Raw genomic sequence first — 21,684 nt, 5'->3', positions numbered from 1 at the left:
GCTTCTGTCACTGAATTAAGAACCCACAAGTGGGAAGAACTGGGAGCATGGGCCTGTGGTACTGTTCAAGGTGATGCAGCAGCTGCGGAGTCTGGCATTGCTGCCCCCTCTTGCTCGCCCAGCTGCCTCCAGGGACAGAAAGACACTTTCTGACTTCTTAGAGTACCTCCCAGGGGTGGCATAAATTGAGGACCCCTGCCTGCTGGGAGCCCAGCGGGCCTGATTGAATATGCAGGGCCTAGTGCTTGGGCTGGTCTGCTTGAGCTGCTGCTGGTCCATGTGGTCATCGGAGGCATGACTGTCTCTCTTGCTTGCCTGGCTGCCTCAGGGGGCAGAGGGATTCTCCCTGACTTTGCTGCAGCCATTCTCTGGGTGGCATAAGCTGAGGACCTCTGCCTGCTGGTAGCCTGGTGGGCCTAACTGGAGGTGCGGGCCAAGTGCTATAGGCAAGACTGTGCAGAGCTGTTGCTGGCCCATGTGCTTGCCAGGAGGAACGGCAGCACACTGCAATTGTGAGCTCCAATGACTGGGTGCTCCCCAAACAGTGGCTTACTTGACTGCAGAGGACCTTCCCCTGTACAGCCCCACAATGGATTAGAGCATTGCAGTGTGGGCGCTGAGCTTACTGTGGGTGTCCTTAGCATGTCTGGCTGCAACACTGGCATGTGAATACTTTGCCATCTGACTTGCACACTATTGCACAATGCCTAATTTTAGCAGCATAATTCACCAATGAATGCATTTTTTATGCTCTATTAACATTTTGAACACATTAAAATACAGCTTCCAACTTTAACCATTTCTAAAATAAAATGCGGCAAATTCAAGTATGGCCAACACGACACATACTTTTGTTAGCCCACCTTTTAAAAATAGTACTGTAAAACTGTTGAAATAAAAATAATTAATCTCATTCACCAAATCATACTAAACAAAATAAGATTGTACATCATATTAATCAATGCCTCAAATCTGCAAATGCTTTGTTTTCTGACCTGTATAGGTGTTCAATTAGGGCTGCCAATGTTGCCCTGTTAACCGGAGAAAGGGACTGGATAAAGTTTCTATACTTTTCTACACGACCTTTTTCATCTTGTATATCTGCCAAGAAATTAATAAGAATTATAAGTGCACATACAATGAAAAAACAGATGATATTATCAAATGTATTCACAATAAAAGCTCCATGGTCTAATGCACAACTGTCCATCAAATAAGTATTTATGGATATTAGACTATTTTGCTAATAAATTAGTAGAACATAAATGCAAGCACTGAACTTTTTACAGTAGTAGTAAATACTTTATTTCGGTCAAGAGACCATTAATGTGCAATTGCATCAAATACATCATGATAGAAAAAAACATAAAAATGATTCTAATAACATTAAATCCATGGGCATGATGGTAAGGGAACACAATTACCAATAGCAACATAAACTTCCATAGTGACCTAATCTCATGCCATTATGTGGTCCGCCTTGTTGAGTGGCTCAGTCTACCCTATCTGGTTTCATCAACAACAATATTCTCCCATCTCACACTAGTCAACAGCAGTAGATATCCTACAAAATATTAAAATGTAATAAAAATAATATATATATATATATATATATATATATATATATATATATATATATATATATATATATCACATTCAAATCAGCTTAAAAACAATTCATGGGGCACATTTTGTCTGATGGTGATTCAATAGACCATAGCTCATATTTACATAGCAGCAAGATTGTCACAAGTTCGCAGATGTTAAACGTTTCATTCATATTCTCCAGGCCCCCCATAAAAAGCGAGCAACAGCAAAAACTTAAGGTTAATTCGTGTCACTTTTCAGAATGTGCATTGCCTCTCAATTGTGCCTTACACCTTTAAGTTTGCACCATGCTAGAAACCATTTTTTTCCATAGGATGGAGTATCTAGGGCAAAATACCAAGAAGTGAACCTCTGTTTCCTTTAGGAGCGGACAGAAGAGGGAACTATCCAGAATACCATCCATTTTACACCATCTCGATGTAAAGTTTCTTAGGGGTAAGATACCAAGTGAGAACTGTATATACACTAGTTTCAACCCTGTTGGATATATCATGTTCATGTACGGCTCGAAGCTAGGCAAGCATTTATGAAGTAGAAATTGCCCTGTATTTGAGCACTCCCTATGCTCAACCCAGATTCTGGTCAGGTCACGTTCCCAGTACGTTTTGGTTAATAGCAGCGTATCACCTTTGATAACTTTGTCCAATATATCCCACAAATTAGCTAAATTAAGTGATTTGAGCTGCTTCCTAACATGTTTTAACCACGGGGGGATGAATGGTCATGTCGCTGTTCATCAGATCCCTAAGTGCCTCTGTGTATATGGTTGATTCCAGGGTGGTCCATATCCTCACCCAATATAGTAGTGGTTTTAAAGAGGATACCAAATGGATGGGATTGAGGTCTAGGTCAAATCAAAGCAGCTTAGCGCTTTTCGGAAGATTGATTAGGCCTTTAATAAATGGATTCTCCTCGATGATTAATATAGATGCATCTGTGTACTCCCAAGTCTCTGCTCCATACAGAGCAGCCGAAGCTGCTGTAGCTAAATAGATTTTTATGGCCGGTGACACAGCCCCACCTGCAGTCAACTTGTGTTTCCTACTGATTAAAAGTGCACGCTGATAGAGGCCGCCCCTGATTTTGTCAATTAGCTTCCCCCATTTTAGAGAGTCAGACATTCTAATACCCAGATAGTAAAATTGAGTTGTCTGTTCTATCAATGCAACTTCTATTCTAATTGTGCCTCTGAAGGTTCTATGGGGTTTAATTCTCATGAATTTAGATTTATCTGGGTTTATTTCTAGGCCTTTACTTTTACAGAGGGCTGCAAATGAGTTCCGTTTCTTCTGAAGGCCCATCGGGATTCTGAAGATAAGTAAGGTGTCATCTGCGAACATTAAAATCAGAACCGGTGTACCAGCGAGTTTTGGGGTGTCATGTTCAATTTCAGAGACCCAGTTCACAGCACCATTATTGAACGAACTGAATACGGTTGAGGCAAGCACACAGCTCTGTTTAACGCCCCTTTTCTCAAGAATTTTGTCTGTGAGATCGCCGATGATGTTCCACCATACTTGTGCATAAGTATTAGTATGTAATACTCTAAGAATTCAAAGTAGATCCTTAGGCATCCCGTACCTTCCCAACACACTCCATAGCAGATTCCTGGGGACTAAATCGAAGGCTGATCAAAGGTCAATAAAAGCAACATATAAATGTTCTTTCTTGAAAATTATATACTTCCAACACAGCACATTAAAATGGAAGGCCTGATCTATGTTGCATGTTTTTTTCCGGAACTCTGCCTGGGCATCTTCAAGGGTGTGGTTGTCAGCAAACCATATATGAAGCCTAGCTAGCGCCTGTCTACAAAATATATTGTGGCTTGTGTCCAGTAAGCTGATAGGCCTAAAATTTGATGGTTTGTTCTTACCCCCTTTTTTATAAAGTGGAACAATGGTGGCGCCCTGCCATGATGGTGGAATTTTACTAAAATCTATAATGGCATTACTGATTTGGTTAAGATAAGGGGCCCAGACCTCGGGAATACCATCCAGGCCTTGTGCCTTAGTGTTTTTGATTTGTCTAAGGGCGTTCTGAGTTTGCAAAGGGAAAAATAGGGAGACTTCCCAGATGAACAGGCCTTGCTTAATACCTCACTTAATACATGGGTACCGAATTCAGTGGCTATAGAGTCATCTACCAATTCATATGGCCCTTCTATCTGTCCATCTTGTGCCTGCTTCCTATATAATTTCAAAGTGGGTTACCCATTTATCTGGCTGCACTAAAGCCTCCAAGTGGTCATCAATAGTGCATGTACCTTCTGCAACTAGTTTTCAAAACAACCTAGAGTCTGTTTTATCAAGTGCCTCTGTAAGGTTTGCCCATTGACCCCACTCCCAGCTCCTTTTAGCTGCCAACAAAGCAAACTTATAATTCCTCCTGACCAAAGCTATCTCTTGTTTGTTGCCTATTTTTAAAGTGTCTAACAAAGCCTTTTTCTTCCCTTTACAATTCTTATTAAACCAAGGCAATCTTTTCTTTAGGGTGCCACCTTTGCTTCCTACTTTTAGGAAGAAATATTTATAAAGTCCAGGAATTGGCAGTGTACAGTAACAAAGTCGCACTGGACTTGTGCAGTGTTGACCACATAGTATGCAGAGAGTGCATGTTTAAGGGCCTCGTAAATCTGCCTCTGGAACACCATGTTAGATGCTACTTATGCCCACTGTACATTGCGCCTATTATTGACTTTCTCAAGAGCACTTGAGAAGGTTTGAGACGCCAGAATTTTACTCGTGAATACCATACGACTGAAACTGGCAAATAGCGCCTGATGATCACTATCTGGCCTTGGAATAATGGCCATATCCCCCAACACTGGCCAAAGTACCTGGCCAATACATTTATAGTCAATATGACTAGTTGAAGTGCCTCTTTTGAAAGCCGGGCAGGGGGTGGCAATCTGAGCGGGTTTTGTCGCTGGCAATTTTTAGGCCAAATTAGAGAACCACTTCTAGTTGTGAGGCGACAGCCATCTGCTTCAGTACCACTTGGTCCCTGATTTCTCCTCCTAGTGCTACCTCATCCAGTTCTATGGCACCTACCATATTCAGCCCACCTTGTAAAAGAGTGATGTTACAATCACCTGCAATTAGTTTTAGTATACTCAGATTAAATTGGAACATTATATCCTTAAGGTAACCAACTGTTGGGGATAGCGAGTTAGTGGGGGACTGACCTAATGTACATGTTTCCTATAAATAGTTGTCTCGCCCCCTGTAACATTTTTACAGTTAATTTTAAACACATGGAATCAGCTTGGTTCTTGGAAAAGATCCAACCTTAGCCCTATTATCAGACCCCCTGAGGCTCTACCAGAAGTAGATGGGACCGCATTCACGGAATAATTACAGAACCTACTCCCAAATGCTGGGTTCACTACCCAAGTCTCCTGTGGAGAAACAATGATGTGAAATAGAGGCGGTAGAAGTGGACCCAAATGGGAAAATTACTGCACCTCGTACAGAGATTTAAGTATAACAAATTGTCAATGAGAACAACGTACATTAGAATCGTATATATGCAGAGGTGCTTACGTAGTTCTTGTACCCTACTACGAGAGGTGGCCCCTATACATTGGAAACCTAATGTAAACTAAGTCAACATTTATGGACCTAAAACGTCAGCACCCTCATGGATAGTTATTGTAATCACATCTGTAATGGGTATACCTTAATAAGAACACAGTATTCATTCAATTCAACCGTCCACTTGGAGGAACAAACAGATACTTTTTCCACTGACGCCAATAGTATAATCCAATTAATTTTCACTATTGGTTTATTCTGTTCAAGGAAACTTCCAGCAAAAGATCAGCCAACATGTGTTTCGTCTTTTTAGGAGTTTTTCAAGGCGGTCCATTAGTCTAGATCCTAGTGCTCTTATGGCGTTGTTTTAGTAGTCATAAATGCCCATAGGTGTACAGTGGAGCTATTTCGCTCTTCCAAAAATGTTCCTAATCAAGTTCACACTCCTAGTTCCGAAATTAGGTCCCCATGGAAACAAAATCACTGTGCTGTTTTCAAATTATTAAGTCGTTTTCCAGATTCTGAGTATGTTGTATTGGTAAGCCGTCATGGATCAATCCTTCCAGGAGTCTATAGTAAGCTACCCAGCATGTGTTCTGCAACAGGTATTCGAAACGCCAGTCCATTCATGTAAGTCCTCCAAGAGGACATTTGAATTGAATGAATACTGTGTTCTTAATAATGAATACTCATACAGATGTGATTACAATAACTATCCATGAAGGAACAATGATGTGTTGATCTATGAATGCGCCCCATTTAGGGTCGGAAAGCTTGGCGCTAATGCCTAAAATGTTCCATGATATGAGACTAATAGACACACCCCTTTCCTCATTATCTTCTCCATTCAGCCCTGTAGTAGGTGGATGCCCAGTAAGTTCAACAGAGTTGCCTTGGGGATAACTCCTATTTGTCTAACTATTTGTACCCCCTGCCATGTTTGACTTACTTATATTTGAAGATTTTAGACCTCTATAGGACTTCCCTATCATGGTAGGCTTACTTATGTGTATGTGTATTGCGATACTACCTATGGTTGCCACTCTACACTCACCACCCCCTTGATGTACTCCACGTCAGTCAATTTGTGAAAGGTTGGAAGATTCTATTGCTGGCATCATTATATTTGGACGCTATACACTTCCACGTGATGTTAAAGGTGAAGGTACTGAATAGCTGTGGAGGATATTATACTTGAGATAGATTTGCGATCTGTTCTGCGCCCTAAATCCCAACTCCATTGATATCAATTCATCGGCTAGAAAACTAGATTTTAGCCTGAGGCCTATACTGTTGCAGGGACTCTGGTTCGAACAGATATGTGTTGCTTGTAGAATGTCTTCTCTGATGATCGACCTACAACCTCTCACATATCTCAGCCAGTGGACCACCTAATTGATCCTAGAGTCAGATGATTCGAGCAGACCTTTCGAGATTTTAGGCACATTTATTAAATAGATATCAGGAGGCCTAGTAGTATGAGTGATTTCATTACTCAGTACTATTTTGGTTATGGGATTTCGTAAGGCACAATGAGAAGTATTTGACAATCTATGTCTGTCAGAGTGGGCATTCCTGGTTGGCTTAGAGATATCACCCTGGAAATCCCCTATTACCCTTTTGTTACATAATGGGTTTGGTGTCCTCAAATATAGAGTCTTGGGGTGAGTATTTGTTATTCTTCTACAGTGTGACTCAATGCGGAGGACCTGTTGATTAGCTGATATATCAGCTAGTTCTGTTTCCTTACTTTAACAGAATTAGTCATATTGGTGACTAAGCCAACTAGCTTATCCATTTTCTCTGATAGGACCTTAGAAAGCTTTTCCAACATCCCCCTCAGGCTTTTAATTTCTTCCCTTAACAAGTGATTTTGGGTAGGGGTCTCTGCCTCAATCTAATCAATCAGCGGCGGGGAAGGTAACATGGTTGGTTGGAACCTGGTTCTATTGGCAGATCCGCCAAAACGGAAAATCTGTTTGTGCAATCAACATTCACTACCGCAGTTGGTGCACTGTGTGCTTGCTTCATAAGTGGTGCCTGAGTTGGTGACAGGGCAGAGGCGATAACTGGGAGCTCCAGATGAGAAGTTGGATTGTCACTGATTTTTTTCCATAACCCCCTGAGCTACAGACACTTTTGCTTTCCCAAAATATAAGCCAATACTCCTTTGGGGCCACCCCTTTCCTTTTTTTTCCCTTGTTATAATCAGGTTACTTAGTAGCCAACAGACCTTCCACCTCTTCTATCAGTTAATCAATTTCACTTCAGGTACCTTTTTCTGCAGAGTGTTTAGGTGCCTTGCTCACACCTTCAGCCCATGCTGGTTTATCCACTGCTTTTCGCTTTCCCATAACAAACCTCACCTAGTGTCACCCTAAACGGGAAATTAATTGATCATTCAGTAGCAATGTTCACACAGTAATGGAGCCAACAATGGAGCAGGACCGGTAAGATTTCATCCAGTACGTACTCTATAGTCAGATTTAGGAAATAGTATCGAGGTTAAGAGACAAATCAGCAAACAGCAAGATCGGAAAAAGGAAAAAGATTATAAACTGACCGTAAGCAAGGGGTGGCCCTGCCCAGCCTCTACCTAGTTGCTCATGGGCGCGGACGGGCCCACCTTTGGCCCGGGCTACATCGCAGGGTTGAGGCAGCGCTTTAAGCACGTTGGCCAGGCCTCCCTCCTCGGCAGCTGGACTGCGAGTAACCATTGCATCCTGGGACTCAGAGTCCCACCAGAGTGAACCCAAGGAAGTAGGCAGAGTTGCGGCACAAATGAAGAGCGTTGCGGGGGTTGAGGCAGTGCTTTAAGCGCATTGGCCATGCCTTGCCCTCTCGGCAGCTGTGACTGCAAGGGACAGTTCCACCCTGGGACTTGGAGTCCCACCAGGGTGATCCCAAGACAGTAGGGCAGAGTTGGTGCACAAATGAATAGCTATTATACCCAAGACTAGTCCTGGCTCGATGAAAGTTGTCCCATTTGAATCACCCAGTCTTTCCTTGGCCATTTGCCTTTTCTTTACCAGAAGCTTGCTAGCTGACAACGAAGCAGGCAGGTGAACAAACGAGGCAGGCAGACGAGGCAGGCGAGCATATGCGAGTTCAGAGGATCGGCTAAAAAAGCAGGTGATCAGGAAAACATGCAACATGCAGACTCCTTTGTTGAGTACAAGCTTTACTGACCTACCACCAGTCCCCTACACACCGCATGACCGTTCCGGTCACCGATAGGTCCGGTCCCTGCTGTGTCGGCATGTTTTGGCAGCAGACTGAGAACTCCTCCGTCGCTCTTCTGCTCGGAAGATAGAGCTGGGGGCCACTGAATCACAGTCGGTGCTCTGACTGCCTTCCCTGCTGAGCCACCGGATGTGCCTGCTGTGCTCCACTTCTAATATCACAGTATTCCAAAGGGGTAAATCAGAGGGATTGCATGAAGACACTATGACCAAGGGGGTCAGAGTTTGAGCCTTAGATTTACTTCACATGCTGGGGCAGCGGCAGGCCAATGATTCCACCACCGCAAGACACAGCTGGTGCTAGCAACAGGAATGCATTGTGCACCTACTGTGAGTCAGCGGATCAATGCCAATTCATGGGCGGCACGGAGGGCCACACAAGGACAAATCTCCCAATGTCCCGTGCTCACAGCCCAGGCCTGCATCAAAAGATGCTGGTGCCAGGCTGGATCACGGCCCGATCAGGTTCATGCACAGACACCGTTTGGCTCAGGAGCAATAGGCCACGTGTCTCGGCTCAGCACCACAGGTACTCTGCATCCACGGGTAGGCCTGAGGTCTCGGGCTACTCGGCTGATCCGATCAGGGGGTGCAGCACAACAACACGGGCCAGTTAGCTACCAGCCACGGGGACAGCTGCTCCTCCGTGTACTCTTTTTTTTATAGTACAAGAGTTTAGTGTTAGAGGTTTTCTAAACACAAAAATATGTCTCTGGAATTCAGGTTCTTTGAGGGTTTTGCGAAACAAATAAAACTTATATATCAATAAAAAGTATGTGATAGATTTCTGTAACATATACGTGACTTGCTTCATGGTCCTAACATTGAAGAACAAGAAACCTTTTCTAAGAAATAGAGTTGTTGGTTAACCCCGGTATAAGCCTTGGTCAAACAGCAAACGCTATCCTTATCCGGGTGGGACACAAGTCAAACCTATATTAACCTGTGCTCAAACCCCTGGTAACTACGCACAGAGCAGTCCGGCTTAGTTCAGAGGCAATGTGAAATGTATTGTGCAACACCTCAAACAGAAACACAGTGAAAACACACCATAAATATATCTCATTGTTTAGACTCGTTGGTCCGGGCTACTATCTTGAGGTGATAAGAACTTTGTGTATTGACACCCGGAGATCTGTGGTCTTCGGCCTCTCTAGATTCTGGTAGGCATTGTGAATCAGGCGTGGAAAACTACCTGTATGAAGCTCTTTATCCTCATAGGAGTTGTTGTATTTTGTATTTTGCCCTTTTGCACATTTATTTTATTTAATATATTTATTTCCAAATGTTTTATACCCCTGCTTTTATACTTGTACTGTGTACTTTGGTGATTGTAATAAAAGTTTTTGATGATGATGATGATGATGGTATCCCATATCAGAATAGAAATGTAGAGCAATTTCCATAAATAAAACAAGACCAAAATGGCAACAATACAATCAGTAGAACTGGAGATATTGTTACAAGGATGAGTCACAACAAATCCTAAATTAATCTGTGCTCAACCCTCTGATACCTTGGCACAGAGCAGTCAGGCTTAACTTAGTGGCAAGATGTAATGTATTTGTGGAACACTTCAAACCATAATAGCATGAAAACACAACACAAGAGAATTCCCACTCAAAATGTTTGAAAATTAGCGTACATTTTAATAAACAAAACAAGGCCAAAACAACAAAACTCCTATAAGTAAAACAGAAAATATGCAGGTTTAAATATTTCTGTGAAAAGAGTGCCAAAAAGCACATGGCACCAACAGTGGATATCTTCGCATGCCGGACCGGGACAAAGTGACAAGTTCAGGTTGACCCACGATGGATCGTGGGCCAGCTACAGGGACCTAGTTAGGCCTGCTGGAGAAAGTACCTAAAATCCCAGAGGAACTGGTGGACAGGAAGGCCGAATGGGAGTTTAGGTTGCAGATGGTCTAGTTAAAAATGTACTAATAGAATCTGGCCCTGAAGGAAAAGAACCTGGCCTTGGAAGAAATAAGTTCTTTGGAGCAATTGGCCCATGAGAGAAGCCTAAAAAGCATGAATTGAAGGCCAGACAGGCAGGGTCCAGTAGTGATACATACTGTGTCTCTGGAGACAAGAGGGTTCACATTCCTAAAGTCTGGTGCCTGACTTTGTTGTAGGGACCCCATTGACAAGTGATTTGAAGTATATAGATGCACAGGATCCCTGAGGAAGATTCAGGGGCTAGCTTCTGGAAACATATCCCTAGTGAGGGGAGGGACACCATACTGGCCCTAGAGAAGAGGGGCAGGATAGGTATTCCCCTATGAAGGAAACCCTTGTAAGAAAATATGGCCTCACCCCGAAAAGTACAGGCAAAAGTTTAGGGACAGCCAGAAACTGGCACATCAGTCCTTGGTGAATTGTGTGGATTCCATTTACAAGGCACTGGTTGGTTGTGTAAAGGACAGTTATGTGAAGTATTATCAAAAGCTGTATAACTCACATGCAAGAAAGCACATGTTCAGTCTGTTTTGTAGATCTGTGCCAAAACCTTAATCATAGCTCACTGACCCGAGGAAGCTTGCAAAGGAGGCAAACCACTGGCTTAGCACCAGGGTCCATAATAAGGTATCTGGGGTGGGTTGAATCACTACAAGTGTGGGCAGTGTCCACACCAGAGGATGGAGGGGGGAGACAAGCATAAAAACAAGGAGTTCTCTAAAAGTCCCCCAAATAGTTCTAAGGGTCAGGCTTCCCAATCCCTGCCTCACAGAAAAAGAAAAGGTTCCCTGACAATAAGTCCTCAAGGAAGGCCCTCAAGTGCTATGAGTGACAACAGATTGGACACTACAAGAGGGATGCCAATTGATCCAAGCGGGCACAGGCCCCAACTGGTGGTCAGACAACAGGGCTGGCAAGTGTAGTGCCTGGGGAGGAGAATGCCCCATATAGTATGAGGGGAGTAGTGTGGAGGTTACCCTAGTGTCCCTGGGTGACAGAGAGATGGTGCCAAGGGCTCACATGCCCAGTAATACTAAGACGTATACGCAGTGGGTCACCATCAATGAGCAGATGGTGGAGGTGCAGAGAGACACTGAAGCCAGCATGACAACTGTCAGATGTCACCTGCTTACCTTAGAAGAGGTAGCCCCTAATGAATTCCACCAGGTTATTGTTGCTGACAAGCATGAGAGCCACTATCCATTGGCTCTGGTTCCCTTTGATTAGGCGGGTGGGGTCTGAGATTCCTTGAGGGTAGCTATGAGTCCATCCATGCCTGTGGATTGTCTGCTTGCCAATGACCTAGAGCACACCATTTAGAAAGAGGTGGAGCTCATGTCACACTTGGGTTGTCTTAGTGGATGTGCCTGACAATATGGATCATGGGCGCTCAAAAGGGTAGTCAGGAGGACCTGGATCCTGGAAAATCGCCCAGGTGCCTGTCAAAAAGAGGAAGGGAAAGGGGTGTGGAAATGCCCATGGACCGGGAAGAGGCTTTAATCTACAGGGGAAGACATTGCCGTCCTGGGAAACCTACCTGAACTAACTGGCAGAAAGAATGGGGTCCCCAGCAACGAGGAGTTTCACAAGATGCAAATGGAATGCACTACTCTCAAGGGCCTATGGCAGCAGGCCGTTGCCCAGGCAGCTGACCATGCCTCTCATGATCACCTGATCTATTGGGAGAATGGTCTACTGTATAACAAGCCTAAGGATCATGAGCCTGGTGCAACCCACGTGTTGGCGGTCCCCAATGCTACAGGTCCTTCCTAATGGTGCTGGTTCATAATGTTCTCCTCACAGGTCATCTAGGTCAGGAGGAGACCTTTAAAAGGATTATCAACCACTTTTGTTGACCCTGGATGAGGAAGGCCTCAAATGCTTTCTCCCGGTGATGCCCTACCTGCCAGATCAGTGGCAAGTCATGAGGGAAGTGCAAGGTCCCCCTACAGCCATTTCCTGTCATTGGCACTTCCTTTGGATCAGTAGGCATCAACCTTGTTCGGCCGCTAGACCTCCAAGATGGACTTGGGCAGCAGGGTCATCCCCACTAAAGCACCTTAATTACTTCACAGTAATACCATCAAATAACCTTCAAATTCACAAACATCATGCTATTCAAAGACCCATTTTAACTCCACCATCAAGTCAAGCTCAGATTAATTTACATGACACTGGGCTTGATGTTCCTCTTTCTCTGTCTGTTGTTTCCCCTCTTTTGGCTTTACTGATGACTTTTTCTATCCCCTTCTCAAATTCCCAGTTGAGTGTCATATTCCACTCGCACCTCTTTTTATTTAGCTTTCCCTTTCAGTTGCTATCACTTTTGAACTCTCACCTGACATCTTTTTCTAAATTGTCTAGAAATCCACTTTGCCTTTCTTACATCTTCGCCTGCCTTACACTTTTCTTCTTCTCTACTACTTCACAGTTTACCTTCTCCCTCATACCTAACCCAAAGCTCTTAATTATTTTCAAGGACCGCACCCTGGATGACTAGGGTCAGTAAAGTAGATTAAGAACATTCTGGTCATTGTGTAAGATGCCTCTGGCTGCTTTATATCAAGAACTATCTACAGACATCATAAAATCTGTAGCAAATCCACCTTTTCAACCCAGATGTTTGCCTGTTTGTGCCAATTATTTTTGACGGCATTGGGACTCTTTCCACTATACCTCTACTAAATGTGCTGTGCATTAGAACTCCTTTTCTGGTCTATTTGACTGCCCTATAAGTCTATTGTAAATGGTGCCTAAAGAGCACAGATTAATGCCATAGGTGGGCTGGAGTGTCTATTTACACTACCCATGTATATGAGAGAAATAAATCCTGTGATGGCCAGATGCAGGTAGGTCCTGCACGGATCGGATACTTGACTGAAGTTTCCCTCAGTCCCTAAATCAGTGATCATCCTGCCCAGTTATGGTTGGGACAAATTAATCCCTCAAAAGAGGTGCCTTTTATTCCGGAAGGTATACATTTTAACATCTTTCGTTCACCACTCAATCGGACTACTCTTTGAGTCCAGACTTTAGGGGACATGACTTTCCTTTTGAGTTTCACCTAGTCAAAGCCATCACCTATGAGTAGTAGATGTAATTTAGCTCCTGATAAAATGCCTAGATCCGTTTGGCCAGTATAGGGCATGAAGCATGTCGACCCTCCACACATCGTACACATTCCTTTAGACCAAAGCGGGTATAATTTCCCCCCTTCAGTCCATGACTCACCAGTCGATATTTTAACACATAGCACAAGAATCCTGTGTATAAAATTCCCTTTGGAGACTCTTGTAGCTACTTTTAGATCACACCCACTTCCCTCACTTCTACTCACTACATATAAGCCCTCTCATAACACCCTCAAACTTCACAACAGCAACCAGAAAAGAACTCCGACAAAGAGCCCCCTCGTGAGTCCCGTTGGGCATTGCTGTGCCGGTCCAACGAGGAGCTGCCCTATGATGAAGCATGACACCCCTCGGGGTGTGTGAGCTATCTCAGTGCTAGGGTGTACTCTTTTCTTCTAGCGTCTGGTTGACAAGACTCCCCCATCCCCGCCTCTGCTCATTTTTCTTCTCCCTCATCTCCCTCATAGGAACAGCATACGCCTTTATTTTTGCAGAAATAAATCTCTGCCAGAAGCACCACTGTGCTCTGGCTAGGCGGCAATGTAAATGGACTGTAGTGAAATATGGCAGGGAAAATGCCCCTTGAGTATGATGTATAAGCACACAGAGCAAGGTTCTAACATAGAACAAGAATTGGTAAATGCATTAGGTTTCCCCTATGTGATTGATAAAAAGCTGTTTTTTGTTGCAAGTTGTAGGTTGCTGAGTATTTGTACAATATAAGTAACAGAAAGTCTGTTCAAGTGTTATGACTTGTTTATGTACAAAAAAGGCAATATATTGTGCTGTAACTAGTGGCATAGTGTGGGTAAGTAATAGCATAATTTTGAAAAATGAAATGAAAGAGGGAAATAATGGAATGAATTAATGTAGTAGCGATAATATGTGTTTGGAGGAGTTCTGACAACATTTGGGCCTGGTGCCATTGCACCATTCAAATCATGATCCTAGTGCCTGCAAGATAACTGCATTTGTGACTGTCTGTTTAATAGTAAACTATAGCAATATTTGGTGTTTAGAAGGGTTATGACAACATTTGGCCCTAGTGCCACTGCACCTGCTGAACCATTCAAATAATGACCCTATTGCCTGTAAGGTAACTACACTTGGGTCTGCCTGTTTAGTGGTAAAATATTGCAATATTTGGTGTTTAGAGGGGTTCCTAGGGCTTTGTGGCCCGGTGTCACTGCACCTGCTGCACCACTGAAATCATGACCGTACTGCCTGCAAGGTAACTGCACATGTGACTGCTTATTTAGTAGTTAAATATAGCAATGTTTGGTGATTAGAGGAGTTCTGACAACTTTTGGCCCCGGTGCCACTGCACCTGCAGCACCATTGAAATCATGGCTCTAATGCCTGCTAGATAACTGCACTTGTGACTGCCTGTTTAGTAGTAAAATGTTGCCGTATTCTATGTTTAGTGGGGTCCCTAGAGCGTTTGGCCCCGGTGCAACTGTACCTGCAGCACCATTCAAATTAAGCCCCTTTTAACTGGAAGATAACTGCAATTGTGACTGCCTGTTTACTTCTCATATATAGCAAAACTATGTGTTTAGAGGAGCTCTGACAACCTTTGGACCCAGTGCTACTGCACCTGCCGCACCATTCAAATAATGACCCTGTTGTTTGAAAGGCAACTGCATTAGTGGTTGCCTGTTTAGGAATAAAATATAGTAATAATAAGTGTTTAGTGGGGTGCCTGGAGCTTTTGGTCCCAGTGCAACTGCACCTGCTGCAATATTGAAATCATGACCCTACACTTATGACAGCCTGTTTAGTTGTAAAATAGAGCAATATTAGGTGTTTAGAGGAGTTCTTACAACATTTGGACCCAGTGCCAATGCATCTTCTGCAGCATTCAAATAAGGACCCTGTTGCTTGCAAGATAACTGAACTTTTGACTGCCTGTTCAGTAGTCAAATATAGCAAATTTTGGTGTTTAAACGAGTTATGATAACTTTTGTCCCCGGTGCCGCTGCACCTGCTGCACCATTTAAATCAAGTCTGTTTCAATTGCTAGGTAACTGCAATTGTGACTGCCTGTTTAGTAGTAAAATATAGCAATATTAGGTGTTTAGAGGAGTTCTGACAACATTTTGGTCCAGTGCCACTGCACCTGCTGCACCATTCAAATTATGACCCTACTGCCCTAAAGAAAACTGCACTTGTGACTGCCTCTTTAGTTGTAAAATACAGCAATAATCAGTATTTAGTGGGGTGCCTGGAGCTTTTGCTCCCGGTGCCACTGCACCTGCGGCACTATTGAAATGATGACCCTAGTGCTTGCTAGATAACTGCACCTGTGACTGCCTGTTTAGTAGTAAATTATAGCAAGATTGGGTGTTCAGTGAAGTTATGACAACCTTTGACACCGGTGCTACTGCACCTGCTGCACCATTTAAATCAAGCCCCTTTTAACTGCAAGATATCTGCAATTGTGCCTGTATAATATTAAAATATAGCAATAGTAGGTGTTTAAAGGAGTTCTAACAACTTTTGGGCCCTGTGTCACTGCACATGCTGCACCACTGAAATCATAACCCTGTTGTCTGAAAGGTAACTGCACTTGTGACTGCCTTGTGGGACACCCCCGCGCCGCACGGCCACCAGCTGCTGTGTGTGCCCCCTCGCCTTGCCCTCTGCCTCGCTGCCTGCCTCGCTGCCGGCTGACGCCGCTGGCGTCTGTTTTTGCTTGTTTTGTCTAGCATTTGTGCTTGTTTGAACTGCATTTTCCTCCCGTGTTAGCAGCTTTTGTCTGACTTTTGTGCCTGTATTTTTTCTAGTCAGTTTCTGCATTTTCCTCCCGTGTTAGCAGCTTTTGTCTGACTTTTGTGCTTGTTTTGTCTAGCATTTGTGCTTGTTTGAACTGCATTTTCCTCCCGTGTTAGCAGCTTTTGTCTGACTTTTGTGCCTGTATTTTTTTCTAGTCAGTTTCAGCCCTTTGCGTTCTCCTGCCTGTCTGCCCGCCTACCTCGCCGCCCTCCGCCTTCCCTCCCCGCTCCCCGCCACCACCGCTGACCACGCCCCTTTTTCCTTTCTGTTCCCTCCCCGCTCCCGCCTCCCAGCTGCCCCGCCCACCCGCGCACTTGGCCTTATATGGCGACCGTGCGACGCAGGTGAGTGTGACCCACTTGTGGGACACCCCCGCGCCGCACGGCCACCAGCTGCTGTGTGTGCCCCCTCGCCTTGCCCTCTGCCTCGCTGCCTGCCTCGCTGCCGGCTGACGCCGCTGGCGTCTGTTTTTGCTTGTTTTGTCTAGCATTTGTGCTTGTTTGAACTGCATTTTCCTCCCGTGTTAGCAGCTTTTGTCTGACTTTTGTGCCTGTATTTTTTCTAGTCAGTTTCTGCATTTTCCTCCCGTGTTAGCAGCTTTTGTCTGACTTTTGTGCTTGTTTTGTCTAGCATTTGTGCTTGTTTGAACTGCATTTTCCTCCCGTGTTAGCAGCTTTTGTCTGACTTTTGTGCTTGTTTTGTCTAGCATTTGTGCTTGTTTGAACTGCATTTTCCTCCCGTGTTAGCAGCTTTTGTCTGACTTTTGTGCCTGTATTTTTTTCTAGTCAGTTTCAGCCCTTTGCGTTCTCCTGCCTGTCTGCCCGCCTACCTCGCCGCCCTCCGCCTTCCCTCCCCGCTCCCCGCTTCCCGCCACCACCGCTGACCACGCCCCTTTTTCCTTTCTGTTCCTTCCCCGCTCCCGCCTCCCAGCTGCCCCGCCCACCCGCGCACTTGGCCTTATATGGCGACCGTGCGAACGCGCAGCGGTCACGCGCAGCGGGCGCGCCGATTGTGCGCCGAAGGCGCGCCAAAGGTAAGCCCGTCTGCGCCCGTCCGCGACCGGACCGCGCCCAGCGCCAGGACCCCTGGCCAACGAAGATCCAGACCGACCCGCCTGACGTACTCCGCCGCCACCCTCACCGCACTCAACACCGGCCGACTCCCAGAATGCCATCAAGCCACTCCACGACGTACCCACGGACCTTTCAGCTGCCACGCCTGCAAGTTCACCTGCATCCGGACCAGCCTCGCACCAGCACCCACCAAGTCGAATACCAGCAGCACCCACCTCAAGTGCATCCTGCTCAACACCCGCTCCGTCCACAGACACGCCATCGAACTCTGGAACCTTCTAGACGCCACAGCCCCTGACGTCGCCTTCCTCACGGAGACCTGGATGAACGCCTCTTCAGCTCCCGACATCGCCATCGCTATCCCAGAGGGCTACAAGGTCGTCCGGAGGGACCGAAACGCCAACCAGATGGGAGGAGGCATCGCCATCATCCACAGGAACACCATCCGTCTCACGACCAGCACCGACAACACCCTGACCAGCGCCGAACACCTGCATTTCCAGATCCACACCAACCCGAACACCACCCTCAGAGGCACCCTGATCTACCGACCCCCTGGACCACGCACACAATTCAGCGAGGACATCGCCGACTTCGTCAGCCCGCATGCCCTCCCCTCCGCCGACTACATCCTCCTGGGAGACCTCAACTTCCATCTGGAGAACAACAACGACCGCAACACCAGCACCCTGCTCGACAACCTCGCCAACCTGGGACTCAAGCAACTGGTGTCCACCCCCACCCACCTCGCCGGACACACACTCGACGCAGTCTTCTCATCCAGCACAGACATAGACTTCAGCCACGCCACAGAGCTTCAATGGACGGACCACAGCTGCGTCCACTTCACCTTCAAGAGAACGACGACCCACCAACACCAGCAACAGGCAGCCCGCAGAAGCTGGAACAAGATCACAGCAGACCAGCTCGCCACCTCCCTGAACCAGCACCCTCCTGCCAGCTCAGCGAACCCCAGCCAAGCCGCCGACAACCTCACGAAGTGGATCAGCAACTGCGCGGACGAACTCGCCCCACTGAGGACCCCGCCTAGCAGACCCGGCAGCAAGAAGGCCCCATGGTTCACCGACGAACTCAAGAGCTCCAAGAAGAACTGCCGAGCCCTCGAGAAAGTCTGGAGAAGGGAACCGACACCAGACAACAGGACCTCCTTCAAACTTGCCACCCGGAAACACCACCAGCTGACCCGCGCCGCCAAGAAAACAGCATTCAAAGACCGGTTGGACAACAACGCACACAACTGCAAGGAACTCTTCAACATCGTGAAAGAGCTTTCCAACCCCAGCGCAGGAAACAACGACATCACCCCATCGCAAGACCTCTGCAACTCCCTCGCATCATACTTCCACAACAAGATCGCGGACATACATAACAGCTTCAACAACCAACCAACGCACACCATGGCCGAACAACCACCCCCCACCACCACCCTCCACGCCTGGACCCCGATCAGCACCGAAGACACCATCCGCACGATGAACTCCATCCACTCCGGATCACCGACCGACCCCTGCCCTCACCACGTCTTCAACAAGGCCGACGCTGTCATCGCACCCCACCTGCGAGACATCATCAACACTTCCTTCGACACCACCATCTTCCCTGAGAGCTGGAAGCACGCCGAACTCAGCGCCCTACTAAAGAAACCTACAGCGGACCCCACCGACCTCAAGAATTACCGCCCCATCTCGCTCCTCCCGTTTCCAGCCAAAGTCATCGAGAAGACCGTCAACAAGCAGATGGCCGCCTTCCTCGAGACAAACGGATCCCTCGACCCCTCACAGTCCGGCTTCCGAGCCAATCACAGCACTGAGACCGCCCTCATCGCCGCCACCGATGACATCCGAGCCCTGATGGACAATGGAGAAACAGCGGCCCTCATCCTCCTAGACCTCTCTGCGGCATTCGACACGGTCTGCCACCGCACCCTAGTACGGCGCCTCAGCAACATCGGAATCCAGGACAAGGCGCTGGACTGGATCATCTCCTTCCTCGACGGAAGAACACAGAGAGTCCGCCTACCACCGTACAAGTCAGAGGCCTCCGAAGTCACCTGCGGCGTCCCTCAAGGATCATCTCTGAGCCCCACCCTCTTCAACGTCTACATGAGCCCCCTCGCGGCCATCGTACGCAAACACAACCTCAGCATAATCTCCTACGCCGACGACACCCAACTGATCCTCTCCCTGACCAACGACCCCGCCGCCGCCAGATCCAACCTGCACGAAGGGATGAAAGAGGTAGCCGAGTGGATGACGACCAGCCGCCTGAAACTGAACTCGGACAAGACGGAGGTCCTCATCCTGGGCTCCTCACCCTCCGCCTGGGACGACTCCTGGTGGCCTCCCGCCCTGGGCAGCGCACCCAAACCGACAGACCATGCACGCAACCTGGGCTTCCTCCTGGACTCCTCCCTCTCCATGACCAGGCAAGTCAACAACGTCTCCTCGGCGTGCTTCAACATCCTACGCATGCTACGGAAGATCTTCTGGTGGATCCCCACCGAGACCAGGAAGACCGTCACCCAGGCCCTCGTCACCAGCCGACTGGACTACGGCAACGCCCTCTACGCCGGTACCACCGCCAAGCTCCAGAAGAGACTCCAGCGGATCCAGAACGCCTCAGCCAGACTCATCCTCGACATCCCACGAACCAGCCACATCTCCGGACATCTGAGAGACCTTCACTGGCTCCCCGTCAACAAAAGAATCACCTTCCGCCTCCTCACCCACGCACACAAAGCCCTACACGACCAAGGCCCGAGCTACCTCAACAGCCGAGTCAACTTCCACGCTCCCAAACGCCACCTCCGATCAGCCAACCACGCCCTCGCCGCCGTCCCCCGCATCCGAAGAGCGACTACAGGAGGAAGGTCCTTCTCCTACCTGGCCGCCAAGACCTGGAACTCCCTCCCTACCGACCTGCGCCTGACCCAAGACCACCTCTCCTTCAGGAAGAAGCTGAAGACCTGGCTGTTCGAGCAGTAGCGGCACCCCCCCCCTCCCCCCCCCCCAGCGCCTTGAGACCCTACGGGTATGTAGCGCGCTTTACAAGTGTCACTGATTGATTGATTGATTGTTTAGTTTTAAATTTTAGCAATAATCTGGGTTTAGCTAGGTTCCTAGAGCTTTTGACCCCGGTGACACTGCACCTGATGCACCATTCGAATCAAGTCTCTTTTATCTGCAATTGTGACTGCCTGCTTATTAGTCAAATATATCAATATTATGTGCTTAGAGGACTCTTGACAACTTTTTAGCCCGGTGCGACTGCACCTGCTGCACCATTTAATCATGACCCACTTGTTTGCAAGGTAACTGCACTTGTGGCTGCCTGTTTAGTAGTAAAGTACGAGTTACTTACCTTCGGTAACGATGTATCTGGTAGAGACGATTCTAGCCGCAGATTCCTTCACGCAGATTCCTTCACGTAGAATTATCCCCAGGCGGGAGACTGGATCCGGAAACGTTTTGCCAGAGCATCCCTGCGCACCGGGGGCGGGGCGACATCACGCGACTCCGCCCAGGCGTCGTCCGCGTACGTGACGTCAGCGAGGTCACATAAGACCCTCCCCGGAGCGCCCACGCTAGTTTTCTTCTGAGAACTTTTCCGCACCACAACGCGGAACCACCAGATAAAAAACTGTGGGAGCATGGAAACAGTGTGCGAAGAGCAGACAAATTGGAAAGAAACTGTGACTAACAACACCACCAGGGTAGTGCCAACACCGCAGGCCCCAAGGGCAGGGAAAGAAGAAAGAAGAACAAGAACAAGCAGAAACCTGCGCAGCCACCCTGCCCGCACATAGACAAACTCCAATCCCTGTGCCCCGGAGGGAAGAACAGGCATAAAAGTCATGGCACACAAGGGAAGCCCACCCCACTCATCCTGAGCAAGGAATGGGACCAGTCCCAAGACAGATAGGGACAACAAACCACCGAGCCACCCCAACCTAGAGGGCAACCACCCACAAGGACAAGGGCAAGTCATGGCCAGAGGACACTCAAACCAGAGGATAGCAACGGAAGGAAGGGAGGGGAGGGAGGACAAGGATAGAAGCAATCCCCCCCAAACCTGGAGTAGCCAGAGCAGCAGGGCACTGGCGTACCAAAACCCAATCCCTCAATGAACCGACTGAGGAATGAACCGCTCCCAGACGGAGCCACCCATCAAGAACAAGGAAGGCACTCGCAGGAGACACAGCTCCCCACCGGGATGCGAGTACCGAAGGCAAACCCAAGGGTCCTCGCAGAATAGGGGAGGAAGGGCGGGCCGTGAAGGAATCCGCGGCTAGAATCATCACTACAAGATACATCATTACCAAAGGTAAGTAACTCGTA

General features: G+C 47.3%; 1 protein-coding gene across 3 annotated transcripts in view; it reads right to left on the bottom strand.

Moving 5' to 3' along the window:
* ARAP2 (ArfGAP with RhoGAP domain, ankyrin repeat and PH domain 2) overlaps positions 1–21,684 on the bottom strand; it is a 1,345,662-nt gene that overhangs the window by 408,129 nt on the left and 915,849 nt on the right. For all 3 annotated transcript variants that reach the window (XM_085642300.1, XM_085642298.1, XM_085642299.1), the window contains exon 22: positions 996–1,101. In XM_085642300.1, the coding sequence (XP_085498426.1) occupies positions 996–1,101 (106 nt within the window). The remainder of the gene's footprint in view (positions 1–995; positions 1,102–21,684) is intronic.

The sequence above is a fragment of the Triturus cristatus genome, chromosome 2_2 (genome assembly GCF_964204655.1).
Source record: "Triturus cristatus chromosome 2_2, aTriCri1.1, whole genome shotgun sequence".
Taxonomy (NCBI): Eukaryota; Metazoa; Chordata; class Amphibia; order Caudata; family Salamandridae; genus Triturus; species Triturus cristatus.
The sequence above is the reverse complement of the archived record's forward strand: the minus strand, read 5'-3'. Positions and strand labels throughout refer to the sequence as shown.